The sequence below is a fragment of the Carassius gibelio genome, chromosome B15 (genome assembly GCF_023724105.1).
Source record: "Carassius gibelio isolate Cgi1373 ecotype wild population from Czech Republic chromosome B15, carGib1.2-hapl.c, whole genome shotgun sequence".
In the NCBI taxonomy this organism is placed as follows: domain Eukaryota; kingdom Metazoa; phylum Chordata; class Actinopteri; order Cypriniformes; family Cyprinidae; genus Carassius; species Carassius gibelio.
This window is the reverse complement of record NC_068410.1, coordinates 18,728,549-18,749,201: the sequence shown is the minus strand read 5'-3', so window position 1 is coordinate 18,749,201 and position 20,653 is coordinate 18,728,549. Positions and strand designations below refer to the sequence as shown.

General features: G+C 35.9%; 1 protein-coding gene across 1 annotated transcript; it reads right to left on the bottom strand.

Moving 5' to 3' along the window:
- Positions 1-925: 925 nt before the first annotated feature.
- On the bottom strand, positions 926-19,765 carry LOC127973068 (uncharacterized). Its single transcript, XM_052577099.1, has 6 exons — positions 19,660-19,765; positions 4,723-4,959; positions 3,819-3,984; positions 3,675-3,735; positions 3,269-3,343; positions 926-1,175 (listed from the first exon to the last, which is right to left on the bottom strand). Exons 1-6 carry the CDS (start codon positions 19,763-19,765, stop codon positions 1,071-1,073), a joined length of 750 nt encoding a protein of 249 aa, XP_052433059.1. The 3' UTR covers positions 926-1,070.
- Positions 19,766-20,653: the final 888 nt, after the last annotated feature.

Below are 20,653 nucleotides of genomic sequence, written 5' to 3'. Positions count from 1 at the left end.
TGGCATTTGTCCTTCTTGAGGGTTCAATTGAACCATGTTAGGATATATAGCAACAGATAAAATGTTATGAATTAGTTTTACGTGATTTTAAAAAAGTAAAAATAAAATCAGAATGCATCTTTATATTACATGTCTCTCGTAAGTTTGAGAAAAAAAAAAAAAAAAGTCACCCTAGGAAAATCCAAACGGCCGTTGACGCAAAACAAAATAATGAGGCTCTAGCTTGCAGTTGGACCACCTCTCCTCAACTCCTCACTAATAGAGATAAAAGTGCACTAGAGAAGAGCAGGAGGTGGAAATACACATAAGGGAAGAGAATGGTGTGCCGAAAAATACGATGATAATTATTAAAGATATACATTGACACACACACATATATATATATATATATATATATATATATATATATATATATATATATATATATATATATATATATATATATATATATATATATATATATATATATATATATATATATATATATATATATATATATATATATATATATATATATATATATATATATATTGGCATTGACGTGTAGCCTATGTGTCTGATTAGTGAAACGAGAGCACATTCGTTGAGAGTGTGCCTTGATACCAGTAATGGTTAGCCACTAGTTTTATTACTATTTATACAAATCTTGGTATGTGGTTGCTCAAATCTCAAAGGACAGCTGGCATGAATACTTAAGTGTGCAATGCTCAAAACCACTTCTCCACTGCAGGGGAATTTAGTTTGCCTCTTCAGAGAAAGTGAGACCGAAGAAGTGGCAATTTCATGCTGATGAGAAGTCATTGAGAAGATAGAGCGACAAGTCGAGGAGTTATTAAGCTCACAATAAAGTGCAACTGAACTATATTGACCACTGTTGACATCTGGTAGATGATGAAAGAGGTGCATGAGGAAAGACGGTTATTTATTTTAGAAACAGATTTATTATAAGAGATAATGTACAGTCATCTGTTGAGTACTGAAAAAGAATAAACAAACCAGTCTGTTTGGGGACTATATAATGCCTAACACTTACTCTCACTAATTTAATCAGTTATTCTGTGGCTCATCTTTTAAGCTTCATATACAGGTTCCTCATCCTTCGGCTGCCAGTCAGAGGGAAGACATCTGTTGCGTCCAGCTGTTACAGGAGCGTCTGGAGCGAATGGAAAACCATGCTGCTTCCAGCGATTGAGAATACACACAAACAAAAGCCATTTTACATATTGTGAACATTTGATTTATTGTATTTTTTTTTTTTTTTATGTGATAAATGGTTAATAATCAGTTTACACATGAAGGGATGCATGTATATAGTGCCCTCCAGTATTATTGGCACCCTTGGTAAATATGAGCAAAGGCGGCTGTGAAAATAAATCTGCATTGTTTCTTAACTAATTGTTTTTCTCCAATGCATGATGGTCACAATTATTACCATGCATTGAAATTATTTTGAGTAAAATATCAAAATAAGTGTATTACCATTGATAGTTTTTTTTTTTTTTTTCTAGTACACCATGGTGACTAGGAGCTTGAAATTGTCCAGCCATAGCTTCCTGTTCCACGGGATTATAAATATGAGGACCATAAAGGCCGAATACCCCTTAATCATCCATCACAAGGAGTAAAACCAAAGCTCTGATGTGCAGAATAAGATTTCTGAGCTTCACACGATAGAAAACGTCTGTAAGAAAAGAGCTAAAGCATTGAAAATCCCCATTCTAATCAACTAAAGATGTTACAAATCTGCCTTGAATAGGACATGTGTCTATATCGTCCTAATGCACAGTGAGGAGAGTTTGAGTGGCCAAAGACTCTCCAAGGATTACAGCCGGAGAACTGCAGAGATTAGTTGGGACTTGGGTCAGAAAGTCTTTAAAAAAGATAATCAAAGAGCCCCTACATCACCAATGTTGTTCATGAGGGTTTCAAGAAAAAATTGCCTTGCTCATCCCTAAAAACAAACAAAAAAACAAAAAAAAAAACTCTAGCAGTTTTCAGACAAAACTGGAACTTCAAATGGCACTGGCTTCTGTGGTCAGATGAAACAAACAAAAAATAAATAAATAAAAAGAGCTTTTGAGCAGCAAACCCACCAGATGGGTTAAATACAAACAGGGATAAAAGTACCCCATGTACAGGGTTAAATATACTGCTGGATCTTTCAGACACATGGCATAATGAATTCAACCAGACACCAAAAGATAAACCTAAACCTGACTGCCTCTGTTAAAAATATTATAATGGTTTCTGCTTTTTGGATGAGTTGAGGGAACTGAAGAGAAGAAGCACCAACATGGAGCTGTGAATCTAAAGGATCTGGAGAGATTATGTATGAAGGAATTGTCTCTGATCTCTTATCAGAAATTCTTCAAACTCGTCAGGCATCATAGAAGAAAACTCAGAGCTGTTATCTTGGGAAAAGGATGTTTCAGTAATTGGGTGCCAATAAGTGTGACCGACATGAAAACACATTTCACAGTTTTACTTCATTGAAAGTTTAGAACTGTGTGAACTTTTTGAATGAAAGATCAAAAAGATAAACAATTCAGCTTTATAATCACAGCCGTCCTTGCTCATTTTTACCAACTGTGCCAATAATTGTGGAGGGCAATGTGCATATTTCACTTACAATAATTAAGATGCATGTCATTAAGAATATAATTAAGGTGTATTAATGTCCACATTACATTTTACAGTATGAAGTATGTTATTAATCAACTGAAAATTGCATATACACTCAGTCTATGAAAAATGTATTTAATGCAATGGTGCATTAATATTTGTATAAGGGTTTAAAGAGAGTTTGACAAATTTATGTCATTACATAATTATGTAGTCCATTGAAATGTAATGCCACCTCTTTTGAAATGTGTTTGTTTTTGCACATTTGCAATGGAGAATCTGCAATTTAGTAACTTCCATACTATGTAATACTGAATATTCATATTTTAACTTTACATATTTTATTGTGCTATTGAGCACATCAGAACTTATTTACAGAACACTTAAATATTTAATTTGAAAATAATATTTAAAGTCACTTTTTAAAATAAAATAAAATGTACTGAAGTGTGTTAAGAAACATGCAAATGTCTTTCATTGAGTACACTTAAGTGGACTTTTAGTTCATTAAAATGCTATTATTTGCAAAACAGGTTTTTAAGATTTAAAGTGCACAACAAGCATCAATGCAATTATGCACACTTCTTTTTTTTTTCACAAGGGAAGTTCAAACTCATGCAAAACCTACTCTCATTTAACATCTTACCATGGTAACATAGATGTTATCTGGACTGCTGGGAGGACTGTTCACGTCTGCAAGGTCAGGCATGCTGAATCCCACCTGAGAAACGACGCAAGTCATCTTCAAGACCCAGGCAACAACCCATTTATACGTTTAAGAATAAGACCTCAACCAAAGCATGTAGATTTTATATTCATGCATTTAGCAGACACTTTTATCCAAAGCGACTTACAGTGCATTCAGGCTATACATTTTTTTTTTTTTTAACCAGTATGTGTGTTTCCTGGGAATTGAACCCACAACCTTTTGCACAGCTAATGCAATGCACTTCCAATGAGCCAGAGATAAACTAAATTTGATTCTACAGAAAGCAAAGAGGAAATGAGAGCAGGCACGCAGAAGGAAGTTGCATACAGTAGATGTGTGCTACCTTGCATATCATTCCCTTGTCTTCACCGTCAGTGCTAGTTTTAACCTCTTCCATATTTTCCCTAGTAGAAATTAAAGCACAACATGAAGCCTGAAAAATGCACTACAAGCTGCTATTTCTCTCTGTGAACTGACGATGACTTACTTTGAGTTGTTTTCTCTCTGGGTTGTTCTGTAAGCTTTCCTCCCCAAAAACACTGCACCAGTTAGTAACACAACCCCAGCCACTGATGCCACAGATGCCAGAGGGAGCAACCAGGGAGGATGTTTCTGCAGATGATTAACATCTAGACTGTTTCTCCTGGTCAGTGCTGAAGAAAACAAAGAGGAGATCTGAGCTTTTAGCTCTTATGCAGTCTAATCCACAAAGAAACCTTCAAAACATTAATATTTTATCAACTCTGACAGGTGTTTACTGTATGCTGGATATGCTATGGAAGTTGCTATTGAACACAAAATTTAAATACAAAGAACACTCAATAACTGAATTTTCAGCAGTCATTACTCATCTCTTCGGTGTCACATATGAATATATTCAAGATGTTTGCTCAGTTTAATTAATTTTGATTAACAAATTTTACATTTAGCATGTGAACAAATACTATACAGGTTATTATTTTTTATTTAAATAAATTAAACACATAATTTACAAAGTCTATGTATGGTCATTAGCCCTGTCCCCCAGTCATACGATCACAGAACATGCACACACACAGTTGCTTAACTCTTTTAAATGTCCAGCATAACTAAACAGTAAATGCTTAAGTCTTCCCATTTCTTTCAGAGATGAAGAAAACTCACACAACTCTGCATAAGGCTCCAGTTGAGTCATCAGAAAAAAAACAAAAACAATGAGTATTAAAATATTTTGTAACTTTATAAATGTCTTTACTGTCACTTGGGATGATTTAAGGTGTAAAATTAATGGCTGAATAATATTATCCCTTTGCCCACTAACATTTTGTTGCACGAGCAACTGATCCACACTAAGTAATGACTGACAAATAAACATTAAATGAACATGGGGAAAAAAGAGAAGGGGTTTCTACCTGATTGCACAGTGAGCTGTGTCTGGTTCTTGTGAAAAATGCCATTGAGACGCAATCTACATAAATAAGTTCCGTTGTTCTCACGGGTCACAGATGGGAGATGTATATCAAAACTCCCTAATTCGACATCTCCCTGAAAAAGCACACCAGGATCTGGTACAGTTTGATTTCTGATGTAGTAGATAATTAGTAGTAGGTCACTATGAAAAGCGTCTGGCGCCGGTACAGGATGGCTGCCTCCGTGACGAGCTCCGCATATGTTTTTGTGTTTTTGTTAGTTTGTCCTGTCTTTAGTTATATTCCTGCCATCAGTTTCACCAGGGAAGAACTGCTGAACATTCGGCAGAACACACCACAGGATATTTTACCGGATTTCAATTATTCAGACGTTTTACTGAACGTTGTTATCGGAGGAGCGGCGGCGCTGATCAAGCGCTTCAGGACGCGCAGACGGGGGAAGCGAGCGGGAGCGCTCGTCAGACTCAGGAAGCGCGGATTTCGAACGCCGTTGCCTAGCATCCATCTGGCAAATCTCCGCTCTCTACCCAACAAAACGGACGAACTCCTTCTGCTTTCTCGGACAAATAAGGATTTCACACACTCTGGTGCTCTGTGTTTCACGGAAACCTGGCTGAATGACACCATACCGGACAGCGCGCTCCATCTGCCGGGCTTTCAGCTGTTTAGAGCGGATCGTGACACAGAATCAACGGGGAAATCGCGTGGTGGCGGGACATGCTTTTACATCAATGAACGGTGGTGTACAGATGTAACTGTGTTAAAGAAGACGTGCTGCTCAAATCTCGAAACACTCTTCATTAACTGCAAGCCGTTCTATTCGCCGCGGGAGTTTCACTCGTTCATTCTGGTCAGTGTTTACATCCATCCTCAAGCGCATGTGAGCTCAGCTTTACAGAAACTCGCTGATCAGATCACAGAGACAGAACAACAACACCCTGACTCTGTTTTAATCATTCTCGGGGACTTTAATAAAGCCAATCTGTCCCGTGAACTGCCAAAATACAGACAGCATGTTACTTGTTCCACAAGAGACAGTAATATATTGGATCACTGTTACACCACAATAAAGGATGCATTTCACTCTGTTCCACGAGCAGCTTTGGGACGTTCTGATCACCTTCTGGTTCATCTAATACCGTCCTACAGGCAGAAACTAAAATCAGCTAAACCTGTATCAAGGACTGTAAAAAGATGGACTAATGAAGCAGAGCAGGATTTACAATCTTGTTTTGACCTCACTGATTGGAGTGTTTTTGAAGCTGCTGCCACCGATCTGGATGAACTCACAGAGACCGTAACATCATATATCAGTTTCTGTGAGGATATGTGTATTCCTACAAAGACTCAACTAATTTACAATAATGACAAACCGTGGTTCACTGCAAAACTCAGACAGCTCCGTCAGGCCAAAGAAGATGCTTACGTGAAGGGGGACAATGTCTTGTATAAACAGGCTAAATACACATTGGAAAAGGAGATCAAAGTGGCAAAGAGGAATTATTCTGAAAAAATAAGGACTCAGTTCACTTCCAACGACTCCGCATCAGTGTGGAAAAGTCTAAAGAAGATCACCAATTACAAGACACCACCCCCCAGCACTGTAGAGAATCAACGACTGGCAGACGATCTGAACGAGTTTTACTGCAGGTTTGAAAGAACACCCATCACCTGCCCTGAACGCCTCCCCACAAAACCATTCACACCCTTCACAGCTCCTGCAACCAGCCCTGAATGCCTCTCCAAACTACCGTTCACACCATTAACAGCTCCTGAAACCCATCCTGAACACCTCTCCAATCAAGCACTCTCACCATTCTCACCTCCTGCATCCCCCCTCTCCCCCACACCTGCAATTCAGATCAGCGAGGATGCGGTGCGCCAGGTCTTCCGGAAGCAGAAAAGGAAAAAAGCACCAGGCCCAGATTGTGTTACACCAGCCTGTCTGAAATCCTGTGCTGACCAGCTGGCCCCCATCTTCACACAGATCTTCAACAGATCGCTGGAGCTGTGCGAAGTCCCTTCATGCCTCAAACGTTCCACCATCATCCCCATCCCTAAGAAACCCAAAATTACAGGACTAAATGACTACAGGCCTGTGGCTCTAACGTCTGTAGTCATGAAGTCATTTGAAAAACTGGTGCTGGGCCACCTGAAGGACATCACTGGACCCTTGCTGGATCCTCTTCAGTTTGCCTACAGAGCAAACAGGTCTGTGGACGATGCAGTAAACATTGGACTGCATTATGTTCTGCAACACCTAGACAGACCGGGGACTTATGTGAGGATCCTGTTTGTGGACTTCAGCTCGGCCTTCAACACGATCATCCCAAACCTCCTCCTGCCCAAACTAAATCAGCTCTCCGTGCCCACCTCCGTCTGTCAGTGGATCAACAGCTTCCTGACAGACAGGCAGCAGCTAGTGAGGCTGGGAAAATACACATCCAGCACCCGTACAATCAGCACCGGAGCTCCCCAGGGGTGCGTTCTCTCCCCACTGCTCTTCTCCCTGTACACTAATGATTGCACATCTAAGGACCCCTCTGTCAAGCTCTTGAAGTTTGCAGATGACACCACACTCATCGGCCTCATTCAGGACGGTGACGAGTCTGCTTACAGACAGGAGGTAAAAGAGCTGGCTGTCTGGTGCAGTCTCAACAACCTGGAGCTTAACACCCTCAAAACAGTGGAGATGATCGTGGACTTCAGGAGAAACCCCCCTGCACTCTCCCCACTCACCATCATGAACAGCACTGTGACTGCAGTGGAGTCATTCAGGTTCCTGGGCACCACTATCTCTCAGGACCTGAAGTGGGACATTCACATTGACTCCATTGTGAAAAAGGCCCAGCAGAGGTTGTACTTTCTCCGCCAGCTGAGGAAGTTAAACCTGCCACAGGAGCTGCTGAAACAGTTCTACTCCACCATCATTGAATCCATCCTCTGCACTTCAGTAACTGTCTGGTTCAGCTCAGCTTCTAAATCTGACCTCAGAAGACTACAGAGAGTAGTCCGGACTGCTGAGCGAATCATCGGTTCAACTCTCCCATCTATTCAAGAACTGTACTTATCCAGAGTGAGAAAAAGGGCTGTCAAAATCACTCTGGACCCCTCACATCCAGCACACTCCCTCTTTGAACTGTTGCCATCTGGTCGACGCTACAGAGCACTGAGCACTAGAACGACCAGACACAGGACCAGTTTCTTCCCTCAGGCAATCCATCTTATGAACAGCTGACAATAATGGCGAACACACTACACTTTATATTTATATACACACACTTTATTTATCTAACACACATACTTAGTATACACTTAAATCTTGCACACAATATATATGTACATACATAACTTCACTTTGTAATATACCTGCCTACAATTGTCATTTGTATATTGTCATTCACTGTCTACATATTTGTATTTTTTATTCTTTTATTATGTGTTTTATGTTCTGTCGCTGTCATTCTGTTGTACTGCGGAGCTTCTGTCACGAAAACAAATTCCTCGTATGTGTAAACATACCTGGCAATAAAGCTCATTCTGATTCTGATTCTGATTCTAATTATTTTTGGCTCAGAGGAGATACCCTGTGTTTAAAAAATACAAAAAGTATCAGAAGTTTAATAATAATTATAATAATAATATAATATATACATGATACATAAAAAGTGTAAAGTATATCTGTGTGTGTCTATAGGCTACCTAAAAAAAAAAAAAAAAACCCTACCTTGAATTCCCACTCTACACTAAGTGACATGACGTCCAGAGGTCCGGGACATTGGCAGAAATTACACGACAAATGGACATCTGTCCCAGCATTAACCTTCTGGTCTGGACTGGTTATCACACAACCACGGGTTCCATATACTGTCAACCAAATGAGTGCATATTACATTCAAAAAGTACATACAATGCTATGCTTGACTGAAATAATGAATTTGTGCTTACCTGTGTAGGTAAATACAATGGACAGGTACCACATAACTGAGCATGAAGACACGGCAACGTTTCTTTTCTCCGTAATAACAGAATACATAAATATACTTTAAGGGAAAGGCAGACATTCACATACAGAAGATCTTATATGAACTTCGGATCTCTCATGACTCAAAATTTCTATGCTGCCATCAGGGAAGTGCTATATCGTTTCGTTCCACATTCTGTGGTGGCTAATTATCAGTGTCTGAAACTGTTACCACATCCTTTGTGGTCCGAACACATGATCTAACTACAACTGATGTTTCTCCATTGTGAACAACAAAAATTAACATAGTCTGTGTGCTTAAAGCGAGCTTATCAGCACTGCAAACTAGGCCTTTAGTTTCCTTAGATCAGTTCTTATCCGTAAAAATAGTGACTAGTATATTATTCAACATATCCATTTTGTGTTCCACAGAAGAAAGAAAGTCATTCAGGTTTGGAACGGCAAGCCAATGAATAAATGACGGAAATCCGTTTAAGGAACGGAGGAGGTCGGTCAAATGAACACAGCACGCTTTCCACAAACAGTAAAACGAATCTCTTTCGCACTCTAGTGTATCATTTGATGTAAAGCGAAAGGCGTTTTCCTCAAGAGAACCGCGATAGACACCGTTTTAAATGAAGGTTTCCGGTAGGTACATCACCTGAGACGATAAACAAAGATATTTGTCACATTGATCGATTCATTCCTTCTGATTCAGCACCTTTAGCTCTCACAAAACACTTTGCCGTTTCTGTTGATTTGATGAAGGACTCGATTGTCAGATGATGATGTCAGTATATAGGTCAGACATTTAATCAGCATTGTAAAAATGAATTATCCATGAATAAAACATGAGCATTGTGCTGCAATACAAAGTGTGTTGTCAAACTGAAATAGTGCTTATGCACCAGCGATCTGAATCACTTATGATTGAAACACTGAATTATTCATCAGATCCGTGAGTCTGTTAATGAGTAAGATAATATATAATCAATTATTTGTTACTGAACACATGCAATGGCCAGATGTTTGAACGGAACAAGCTGACTTTAATATGTATTATCTAGTCAAAACGATTATATGACACAAGATACAACATTGACAGTATTCATCGGATGTATTGCAGCTTGCAAAATGTAAGCCAGCTGCAGCAGTGGTTCTCGTAAATGAAAATTACAAAGATATAAAGATTCAGACCAACCTTTGTTTATATGCCGCGTGACTCTTTTTGGTGGTTCCTGAATTAATTACATGATGAGAAAGTAAGACCATGATAACATTTTCATTTTCCTGCATGATATTTTAGACGCAGAATATTTTTAAGCTATAGCCTACCATAAAAAAATGTCAAATGTTTTACATTAACATTGCACATTCTCTTCTTTCTGAACAGATACTCATTGGGTTATTGTTTCTTTTTTATAATCTTGCCTTTAACTGTGCTGGCCTAGTAAGGAATAGTAAAAAGAAAAAAAAAAAAGTGCTCACCCAAAGGTTTTTTTTTTTTTTTTTTTTTTTTCACAAAAACTTTGGATAAATTTACCATTACATCACTTGCTCATCAATGGATCCTCTGCAGTGAATGGGTGTCAGTCAGAATAGTCAAACTAATAATGTCAGCCCAAACAGCTGATAAAAACATCGCAAGAATCCATAAATAATCCATTTCAGTCTGTCTTGTGAAGTAAAAAGCTGCATATTTGTAAAAAATAAAATAAAATGAAAATAAAACAACAACAACAACAACAAAACAACAACAACAACAACAACAACAAAAAAAAAAACTAATAAATCAGGAAATTTAAAGTATAAACTATTGTATCCATAATATTTTTTATTTTTTTTTATTTTTATTTTTTTTTGCAGTGAAAAAGTCAACTTGTCTGAATCAGGAGAAAAGATATGCACAGACCAGGCACTATTTACAAAAACAGTTCTAAAACTACGTCAGTGGGCTTTGATGTGAGAGGACAACAGAGGGTGACGTTATTATTTAAGTTACGGACTTGTGTTTTGGTCAGAAGCAATAGTTTACAGTTAAAATGCCTTAATGATGGATTTGTTTGACGTTAATTGATGAACTGGAGTTGTGTGGATTACTTGGGGAATATTGTATTGTTTCTATCAGCTATTTGGACTCACATTCTCTCATTCTGACGGCACCCATTCACGGAGCACGTGATGTACATTTTGATGATACATTTGTCCAAATCTGGTTTGATGCACAAACAAACTCATCTATTTCTTGGCTTGCCAGGTGGGTAAATTTTAAGGAAATTTTCTTTTTTAGGCGAATTATTCCATTAATGAACAAAGAATATTGCTGACGTGCAAATACCTGTTAATATATTCATCTGTCTGACACCAGAATTAGACTTTTTTTGCAGTGTAGTTTAAATAAATTGTCTTTTTGAACACTGGAGGAACTTTTAAAAAGGTCAAAGGAAACTAATGAATTCATTATGTGAGCCCTTTAAAAAATAAACATAGATACACTTTTCATACAGTGGCTGAATTGGCAAAGACCAGTGAATAAATGAGACTGTCTTCAGTTTACAGTAACAGTCTATGTGTTCCTTCCATTGACAGCTTGTTATTTTTCAGCCAATGGTTGGTCCCATCTCAGAGAACAGCATAAATCTGTTCAATCTTGTACCTTTAATGCTGCTCATTATTAGATTCACAGTGTGTAGTTGGTAAATTGTGGCGAGTGAATTAGTAAAAATAACCCAATGATTTTGTTAAATCACATGCCAGAATTCCTTAAAACTGCTGACGTTAAAGACTTAATTAAGAAAGCAGATCCTTGTGATTGGTTTAATTATCGGTCTATTTCACATGTCTTTTATCTCCAAGATACCGGGGAAGGCTGTTGCTCAGCAACTGAGCTTACTCTTGCACAGGAGCAACACTTGTGAGATGTTCCACTCAGGTTATAGATAATCATACAGGTACAGTCTGTATTATTTCATACAACTGGCATAGACAATGAAAGTTTGAAATATAAATTTCTTTGAGATAGTTCAGAAGTACATGAATGTTTGACTTTAGTGCACAGAATTAACTATTGACTCAGATGTTTCTTCAGTTGGTGGAGATTCTGTAAAGGAGAAACTTTCTTTTATTATTATTGCCGTTGAAGTCGTATAATACACGGAAATTCATTAAAATGTGTACAAATTTAGATGCCAGACCCAGTGAGGTTTCTGATTAGTTTCTAAAGCATCTACTTTGTTGTCCATATGTGACCCTGGACCACGAAACCAGCCATAAGGGTCAATTTTTTTAAATCGAGGTTTATACATAATCTAAATGATGAATAAATAAGCTTTGCATTGATGTATGTTAGGATAATATTGTTAGACAGGTAAATCTGGAATCTAAGGCTGCAAAAAAAAAAAAAAAAAAAAAAAAAAAAAATCTAAAAACTGAGAAAATTGCCTTTAAATTGTCTAAATGAAGTTCTTAGCAATGCATATTACTAATCAAAAATGTAGTTTTTATATATTTACAGTACACAATTTTCAAAATATCTTCATTCAAAATTATCTTTACTTAATATCCTAATGATTTTTGGCATTAAATAAAAATCTATAATTTTGACCCATACAATGTATTTTTTTTTTTTTTTTTTTTTTTTTGACTGTTGCTAAAAATATACCCCAGTGACTTAAGACTGGATTTGTGTTCCAGGGTCACGTATGCAATGACATTTCACACTGCAATTAAGACAAGGCAAATTAAAAACAACAATAACCAATGTTCTGGACAGATTCTAAAACATATATAAACAGCAAAACATACAATACACACACACTTCTGTTATACAGGAGCAGTGTTGGGAAGTAAAGTTAAATGCAACTAAATTATGCAAATTTACATACAGGGTTACTTTTTATTTTATTTTTCACACACCCACATACAGATTTAATTGATTGCTTTCATAAATTGCATTAATTGTTCTAAAATATGAGACGTCAATATTTCAGGAGTTTAGAACACATAATAGGACACATGCTCATTTGATAACCATTTTATTTTCTATTTGGGTTTATGTATATGCTTTATTTTTTAAGATCAACTGTTTTCTCCAAGCCATCGTAAGATGCCAGTGTTTCTTGTCATAACTACACAAAGATTTGATTGAAAATAATAGAAACTAAAGTATTTCTTGTCATAGTTTTAAATCTGTATTTAACTTCAGAATTTTCTCAAAGTAAATCCGATTTTATGGTAGCTGTGTTTTAAAATGATCATAATCTTAATTCAAGTGATAATGGATTTTGAAAGTCTGACACCTTTGTTTTAAAATTATTAACAGTTGCAAACATTTAGATTTTAGAAAGGTGATAACGTTACCGGTAACGTTACTTTAATAAAATAATTAAAATAGTTACCTCTCTTAGATAATTTGGTAGCCTGTTACATTTCCAGATTAACCTTCCCAACACTGCACAGGAGTAATATTGTCCCATTTCTGAGAAATGTTCAATAAGCGGTGGCATTCTGGACAATCAGTAATCATGATATCGTGGACAATGGAAACAATGAAAACAAAATTGGTCCCAAAATGGATCCTTGAGGGATTCCACTTTCACCCAGGGTAACTTCAAAGCTCCTATTAGTTAGAAAGGACTTAAACGATTTTAAAATAGTGCCACAAATCCATACCACCCATTCAAGCTGTTTTATCATGCTCACAGACTGAAAGAATTCAAATAAAGAATTCCTTTTCAACAAAGGACTGAATAAGAACAGCTTTCTCCAGCACTTTTAAGAGAACAGATAATTTCTAGGTCTAGACTGAATGATCGATTGGATCCAAATTAATGATTTAATTGTGTGTGTACTACACCCACATTTAAGGGATTTAAGGGTATACTACATATGCTTAAAAAAAAAAAAAAAACCTGAACCAGTCCATGATAGACTAATTATAGCTAATTATTAAATTATTATCAATAATATACTAGGCCCAGCAACATCAAAAGCCTGATTGGTCAGTCTTGATGGGACAATATCAAGTAGTGAATCTGATGGCCTCAATCGGTCAACTATTTAAGCCAAGGTGGAGAGATAAAGAATGACCCTGTGAAATCATCATTATAAAACCTGCTTTTAACTCAGGTTAAAGGTATACTGACTCCAGAAGGCCTCTGAATGTTTCTGGCACCAAAACATTTGCAGGTCCCGCAAGACCCTCCATCCTGGACATTTTCCTTGCACGATACTCCAGTAAAGCTACCAGTATCATGAATGACCCCATCAATCCCTCCCACAGTCACAGTCTCTCTCAGCTCTTGCCCCCGCTGTAACCTCATCCACAACCCTAACTCCTGAAACCAGGACTCCCCCCATCCCACCACACCACACGCACCACATGAAAACCGTTGAAAACCTCAAGAACATTGTGAAATTCTGAGTGTGCTACACGCAGGTTAGTGGACTGGACCAACCACCTGTAGAAAAACACACGCTTTTTTTCTCTATATGCACCATACACTTTCAAATAAACACTCCATGTTACAAGGACTTAATAGGATAACACAAATATATACTTGTGAATGCACCTCAAATCATACTGCACTACTTGCTTCTTAACTTTAAATAACTCGTTTGCACAATATCATGAACAGCTGTTATGTAAACTACTTGTATAGTCAACTATGTATAGAATATTTATAGTTAGATTACCGCTTCAGATAGTTAACTATGTAGGTCTAAAAATTGTCTTCCATGGATCACATTTGTTGGTCCAGCATATCCCACATCCAAATCCAGTAATATAGTCTGCTAACTCCTAGAATATATTCTTTGTTTACAGAGCCTTGTTTTTCTATGCAGTGACCTCACTGTCAATAGCAATTGTCTATTCTATTCTCTGGTGTACATACACTTGAGAGCAACATCTTTGTATGTAATGTTAAGTCCATCCAAACTGACCCCCCATCGATTGCTCTCCATTGATTCAGCTTGTGCCCCTCTTTAACCTAAACACCATTCATCAAGGTGGCCTCTCACTAGTCCCTCTATGATGCACACTCTGCCCTTCTGCTCGCAAAGCTTCTCCATCTTTAAAAGTAAAGTTAGATTCAATATGAATATCTCATATAGATGACTATATTTTTAAATCAATATCAACTATTGGCAGTTTATTGTCAGGCCTTTGCTGCTTTGACAATTGCTTTTGTGGGGGAAAAATGTTTTAAGAAGATATGCTTTGAAATTATTTTTGTAGTCATAGTTGATGTCGGGATAGCTTTAGAGAAAAAAGAGAAACTAAATTTATCATCCTCATGTTGTTCCAAATCGGTATGATTTTATATGATTTTTTATTCTAAACTTAAACACAAAAGAAGATATTTTGAGGAATGTTGGTGACCAAACAGATCCTTTGATGTCTTTGATTTACAATTTTATTTTCTATAACGTGGAAGTTATTGACTACTGTCAACTTTTTGTTATATATATATATATATATATATATATATATATATATATATATATATATATATATATATATATATATATATATATATATATATATATATATATATATATATATAATTTTATTTTGTAATTTACTTATTTATTTTTGTCAATTTGAGACAACAGATTTGGAACAACCTGAGGGTGAGCACATGAAGACAGGATTATTATTATTATTTTTTTAAACTATCCCTTAACCCAGAAGAACCCTTTAATGGATGTGTTGCAATACCACCAAGAACCACCGGATGGCAGTGTGGTTCCACTCAACAAACAAGCTTTTCTGCAACCCCAAAACAAACAGATGTTAGCATGTGTGTTGGCAATTTGTTAATAATTTATGAGGAATTAATTAGCATTCTTCTAATTACCTCATGAATATTCCACTAGGCGGTTCACAGCGTTGAAGAGTTCTAAATGGGATTAGCAAAACTACACATCCCGCTGCACAAGATCAGGAGAACTCTTTTCTGCAATGGCCTGGATGTTCAAGTCCAGTCAGCGCTTTGGAGCTCAGCTGCATTAGTATGTGCAACGCGGGCCAGGTAAACTGGTCCTGGGCCAGCTGAAATGAGCAGCGTGTCTCTTGTGTGCTAGTGAACAACAGCAGAATCAATGACAACAGGAAATTGCTGATGGGAGACTTTGGCCAGACTTCACCCTGGAGGCCCAGATCAAATGAGAAGCCTGTGATTATCTCACCAGGAGATTAGTGTGAGAGACTGTAAACCATGGCCAATAAATAAACACTAGAGATGAAGTGTTTTTCTTCGTCTTCCTCTTCTTCTTTTTATCATAGAAAATTATTACTCTATCGATAGGAAATACGGATTTGTGATAGAGGCATAAAAATGTTAGGGTGGCTAATAAATTAGATGATATACTGATTAATTGCAAATAAGTGTAAACAAATATTTAATCATACCATCAAAGTATAAATAATACTAAATTAAAGTGGTTTCATTTGAGTATATGGATTTTTATGGTATTTAATAATATTTAAAATTCACGTTTATATTTATATTTTCAATATTCAATTTAGTTTTTGTTTAGATTTTAGTAATTTTATATGCTTTATATGTCATTTTTATTAGTTCATTTTAATATTATTATTATTATTATTATTATTATTATTATTATTATTATTATTATTATTTTACCATTTAATCAATTCATTAATTCATTGTTTTATTACAATCTTAGTAATTCCAGTATTTCCGCCTATTTTATTTAATTTCATAACATTTACAATTTCCATTTAAGGTTTTCATATAATATTTCCGTTTTATTTTGTATATGTACAAATTAGTATATATATATATATATATATATATATATATATATATATATATATATATATATATATATATATGCACACACACGCACACAAACAAACAAAGTATTGTATATAATTGTATATATATAATTTTTATTTGACTTTGTAGCATTTTTTATCTCAAAATAACCCATTTAATGAAGGGGGATACATTAAAAAGGAAATTAAAACAAGAAAATAACAAACAAATTAAATTGAATTCAAATCTAATTTATTTAGCCCCCACTTGATCGGCTTGTGCTGGTATTATGGTTAATCTCCAAAATGGGAAACAATCCACAGATGCTCACGCTTATTGTTCTTCGTTTTCTCATCTCAAATTTATCTCCGACAATCTGGCATCATCTCTCTGCTCTCATGCTCCTTTACTCTGTTAATGCATCCAGCTTTCACACATATAGAGCGAATGAGATTAAGGGATTGCTGACAACAAACAAACAGATTACTCGGTCAAATGTTTGTATAACATGGACACTCTCTTCACAGTATTAGCATCATCCTTAATGAAAAGAACATCTGAGTTTGTACAGGTTTATTTTTTGACCTACAGTATGTGTGACCTCTTCAGCAAACTATATATAGTCTTGATCGGTAAAGGCTAATGAAGGATAGGTAATGAGGGCATGCACAATTTAACCGCATGCACTTGATATTCAATACATGTCAAAGTCAATGCCCAAAGAGTTTCTATACCAGGAAAAAAAAAATAAATCAAATAAAAATAATCGAAAAAGTGTCAGAAGCGTACTGTATGTTGTTAAGTCTTTGCAGATATCTATTTCAAAACTTTAAACTAATCAAACAAGATGAAAGTTTGCTTATTTAAATGATTCAAGATTCATTTAAGACGTCATGAAATGGTTTGATGAATGCAGATTTCTCTTTTATGTTGCCATAGTTCATATTGAAACGGAAATTGAATCGCAATCCCATATCCCTTCATCAGCAAAGCCTCTCTATTGACTGAGAAAGAAATGTTATCTATGCTGTGCCTGATTAGAAATGATAGAACTTGCTTTATGGTATATTTATTCTTTAATACACCATAAAGAAAATATGCTAATTAGTGCTTTTGAAATGACTTATCACATAAATGAAATTAAAATGACCAAATACCTTTCCTTGTTTTCATTTAGCTAAGTTAAAAGCTTATCCACTGGCATAGCATAACTGTAGCTGTTTAAAGAAAAGCTTGTTCGATTAGCTAGGACTATAATAACATACTATTTTGACGAGGCAATGTTGAGGCAGAGTTGAGATTGACAATAATTTGCCACTTGCTTTTTGCAAGCCTGACCAAACAACCATCTAATTGGTGACTAGCATTAAGATGTTTTGAGGAGGCTATTGAGATGATCATGCTTTTTTGTAATTGTCTGTAGCAACTGTCTAAAACCCTTCACTGAAAAATTATGGCATACAAGGGCAATGCGTTTGATGTCTCTGAAACAAGATTTTAATGCTGTGTTGATCACAAGTTTGGCAATAGTAAAGTGAGTTTGGTAATATAATTTGTATTATTATATATTTTTGTTGACAATTTGAATAGTACTAAATTTTTATGAACATATTAAGCATTACAAACAAATCAATCTAATAATTCCAGAGCCCTGCACTTCACATGCATTAAAAAAATTAATTGTGCAAGCGATTACTATTTTGTTCCGTCGTTTTGCTAATTTGTTCACTCGATTTGCTAAAACTTGTGCACAATTCACTTATTCATTCTCTCAATTTATAAATCATGTGCATCATTTTTAAAACGAGGGAACAAAATGGTAAATTGAAAACCTTCTACGTTTTCCTGCATGCCATGTGCGGGGCTCCATAAATAATACCAGAAATCAAAATTTGCAGAAGCTGTATTTACCCTAAGGCCATTCAAGATGTAGACAAGTTTGTTTTTTTGTATTTAAGTTTGTTTTAATACATATATTTTGTCCTAGTGCATCAATACAGCCAATCACAAGCCGAAAATAAAGCAAAATTCTTGATCTGACTGAGCTCCAACAATAGAGGATGTTTTGAGAAGTGCCTTTTATATATTATGCTAGATTTTTTTAATAAACCCTCCAGAGTTAATTATATATTTAACTCCACATTGGATCCATATACGCTTTGTTTTGTCAGTAAGTGAGGGTATGGGATCAGTAGGGGAAAACCGCCAGTCAACACTGGGCGTAGATCATGAACCTCTGTTGAGATGTGTAAATGTAGGGCTGATTAATTATGCAAAGGCACAAAAGGAGATCTGTGGACACATGATGTATCAGCCATCCTCTCTGAACTCTCTTTCACAGTAAATCAACTGTCTGTAAGCCACTTGAGAAGATGAGCCAAAAGAATAGAAGGTAACACCTAGCCAGCTAAGTTTGTAGTGCTAAATGACCAAGTTAAAATCATTTTATAGCTTTGCCTAACTCCTAAAAAAGGGGGATGACAAAATAAGAAATCCTATATTGCATATTTTATTCACAGCCTAAAGTATATAGTTTCCATTGCATGATTTGACTGTGGTGAGATCCTGTAACTACAGTGACAGAATACTTGTATCTTACATTAAGTAAATAGATGTATTTGTAACAAAGATTTAAAAAATGAATTGTCATTTACATTGTAATTATCACATTTCATCATTACTGTATATATCATTAATGCCATCACCAACATCATAAATATTATCACCACAACCACCACTATCTTCATCATCATCATCATCATCATCATCATCATCATCATTAACATCATCACTACCACCGATCACACTATTTTGTCATCATTATCATCCTCCTCATCATTGTCATCATAATCACCACCACCATTATTATTACCATCATTACAATATTTCCAACATTAAACCATAATCACCACCACAGCCACCAATATTCATTTTCAAAATTTTCATTATTAGCATCATCATAATCACCACCACCAGGTTTTTACCATAATTTTATTCATCACCACCACTGTCATCAATAACATATTGTTCATCATTACTACCATAATGACCATTACTTTCAATGTAATCATTTCCATCATTACCATCATTTTGATTGTCACTACCATCCTCCTCCACATTATAATTATAATAATCATCACTACAAGTGTTGATAGTCATTTCCATCATTACCATCGTCATCTTCATCACCAAAACAACCACTGTTGTAATTTGCATTCTTATCATTATTTCCATAATCCTCACCATTAGCATCATCATCAACAATCACCACAACCATTATTATCGTCATTATCAATAATCACCAGAACCACTGCCATCATAATCACATAATATCTGTTACAATTTCTATCAATACCGTAATTTCCATCATTACCACCACCATCATTGCTATAATAATCATCATCACTACCACCACTGTTATCATTACCATCATTACCAGAATTACCAGCAACATCATCAATACAATTCTCATAATAATCATCAATGTCATTATCATTAGCATGATCAACAATTTCATGTTTTAGGAAATATTTCAAATTGGGAAATTACAAATAGGAAAACATAAGACAATTGTTAATGCTTAGTCAGAGAATACAGCTAAAAAAAATAACAGTAGACTGAGGCAATGGAGAGTCAAAAGGCTTTTGGTTTTATCTGGAAGTCTTGGCCACTCTGATAGTCTGCAGAAGACACATATAAGATTTTTTTTTTTTTTCATCCCTCCAAATGGCATACACCCCACAGAAATTGCAAAACATTCTGGTGCTTGTAACTCTCATTTGAGGAAATACAAGTCATATGAAGTCTCTCCTTTGAATTATAGCAATCATTAATTTGAGGATTAGCTCTCCTTTCTCCTCTCTGTCTGCCTCTGTTTGCAGGGCTGAATCAGGCCAACAGCACCCGGGGCCCATCACTTTGAAAGCTGCTTCCTGCAGCATGCTGGCCTTGTGTCAGAAATTGGCTTTTTGAAAGACATCTGACATCCACTAGAGAGTACAGTGCTGTAAAGGGAGAGCCAGGGAGAGAGCAAATAGATCTGGAGCATAACATGTTCATATCCAGCCCAGCGTTTTAGGGCATGAATGACCTTTAGAAAGAACATGATCTACTGTACAAAATTTCAGCCTGTGATGCTTATTACCGGTCTGTTTGAGCTAATGAA

Excerpts from the sequence above, each read along its gene's own strand:
- LOC127973068 (XM_052577099.1), bottom strand. The coding sequence starts at position 19,765 with ATGGTTGTGGTGATTGTTGATGATGATGCTAATGGTGAGGATTATGGA. Across the intron at positions 4,960-19,659 it reads TGGTGATGAAGATGACGATG|GCAGCCATCCTGTACCGGCG; the intron begins GTAATGATGGAA and ends CTCGTCACGGAG. Across the intron at positions 3,985-4,722 it reads ACAGCTCACTGTGCAATCAG|CACTGACCAGGAGAAACAGT; the intron begins GTAGAAACCCCT and ends TGTTTTCTTCAG.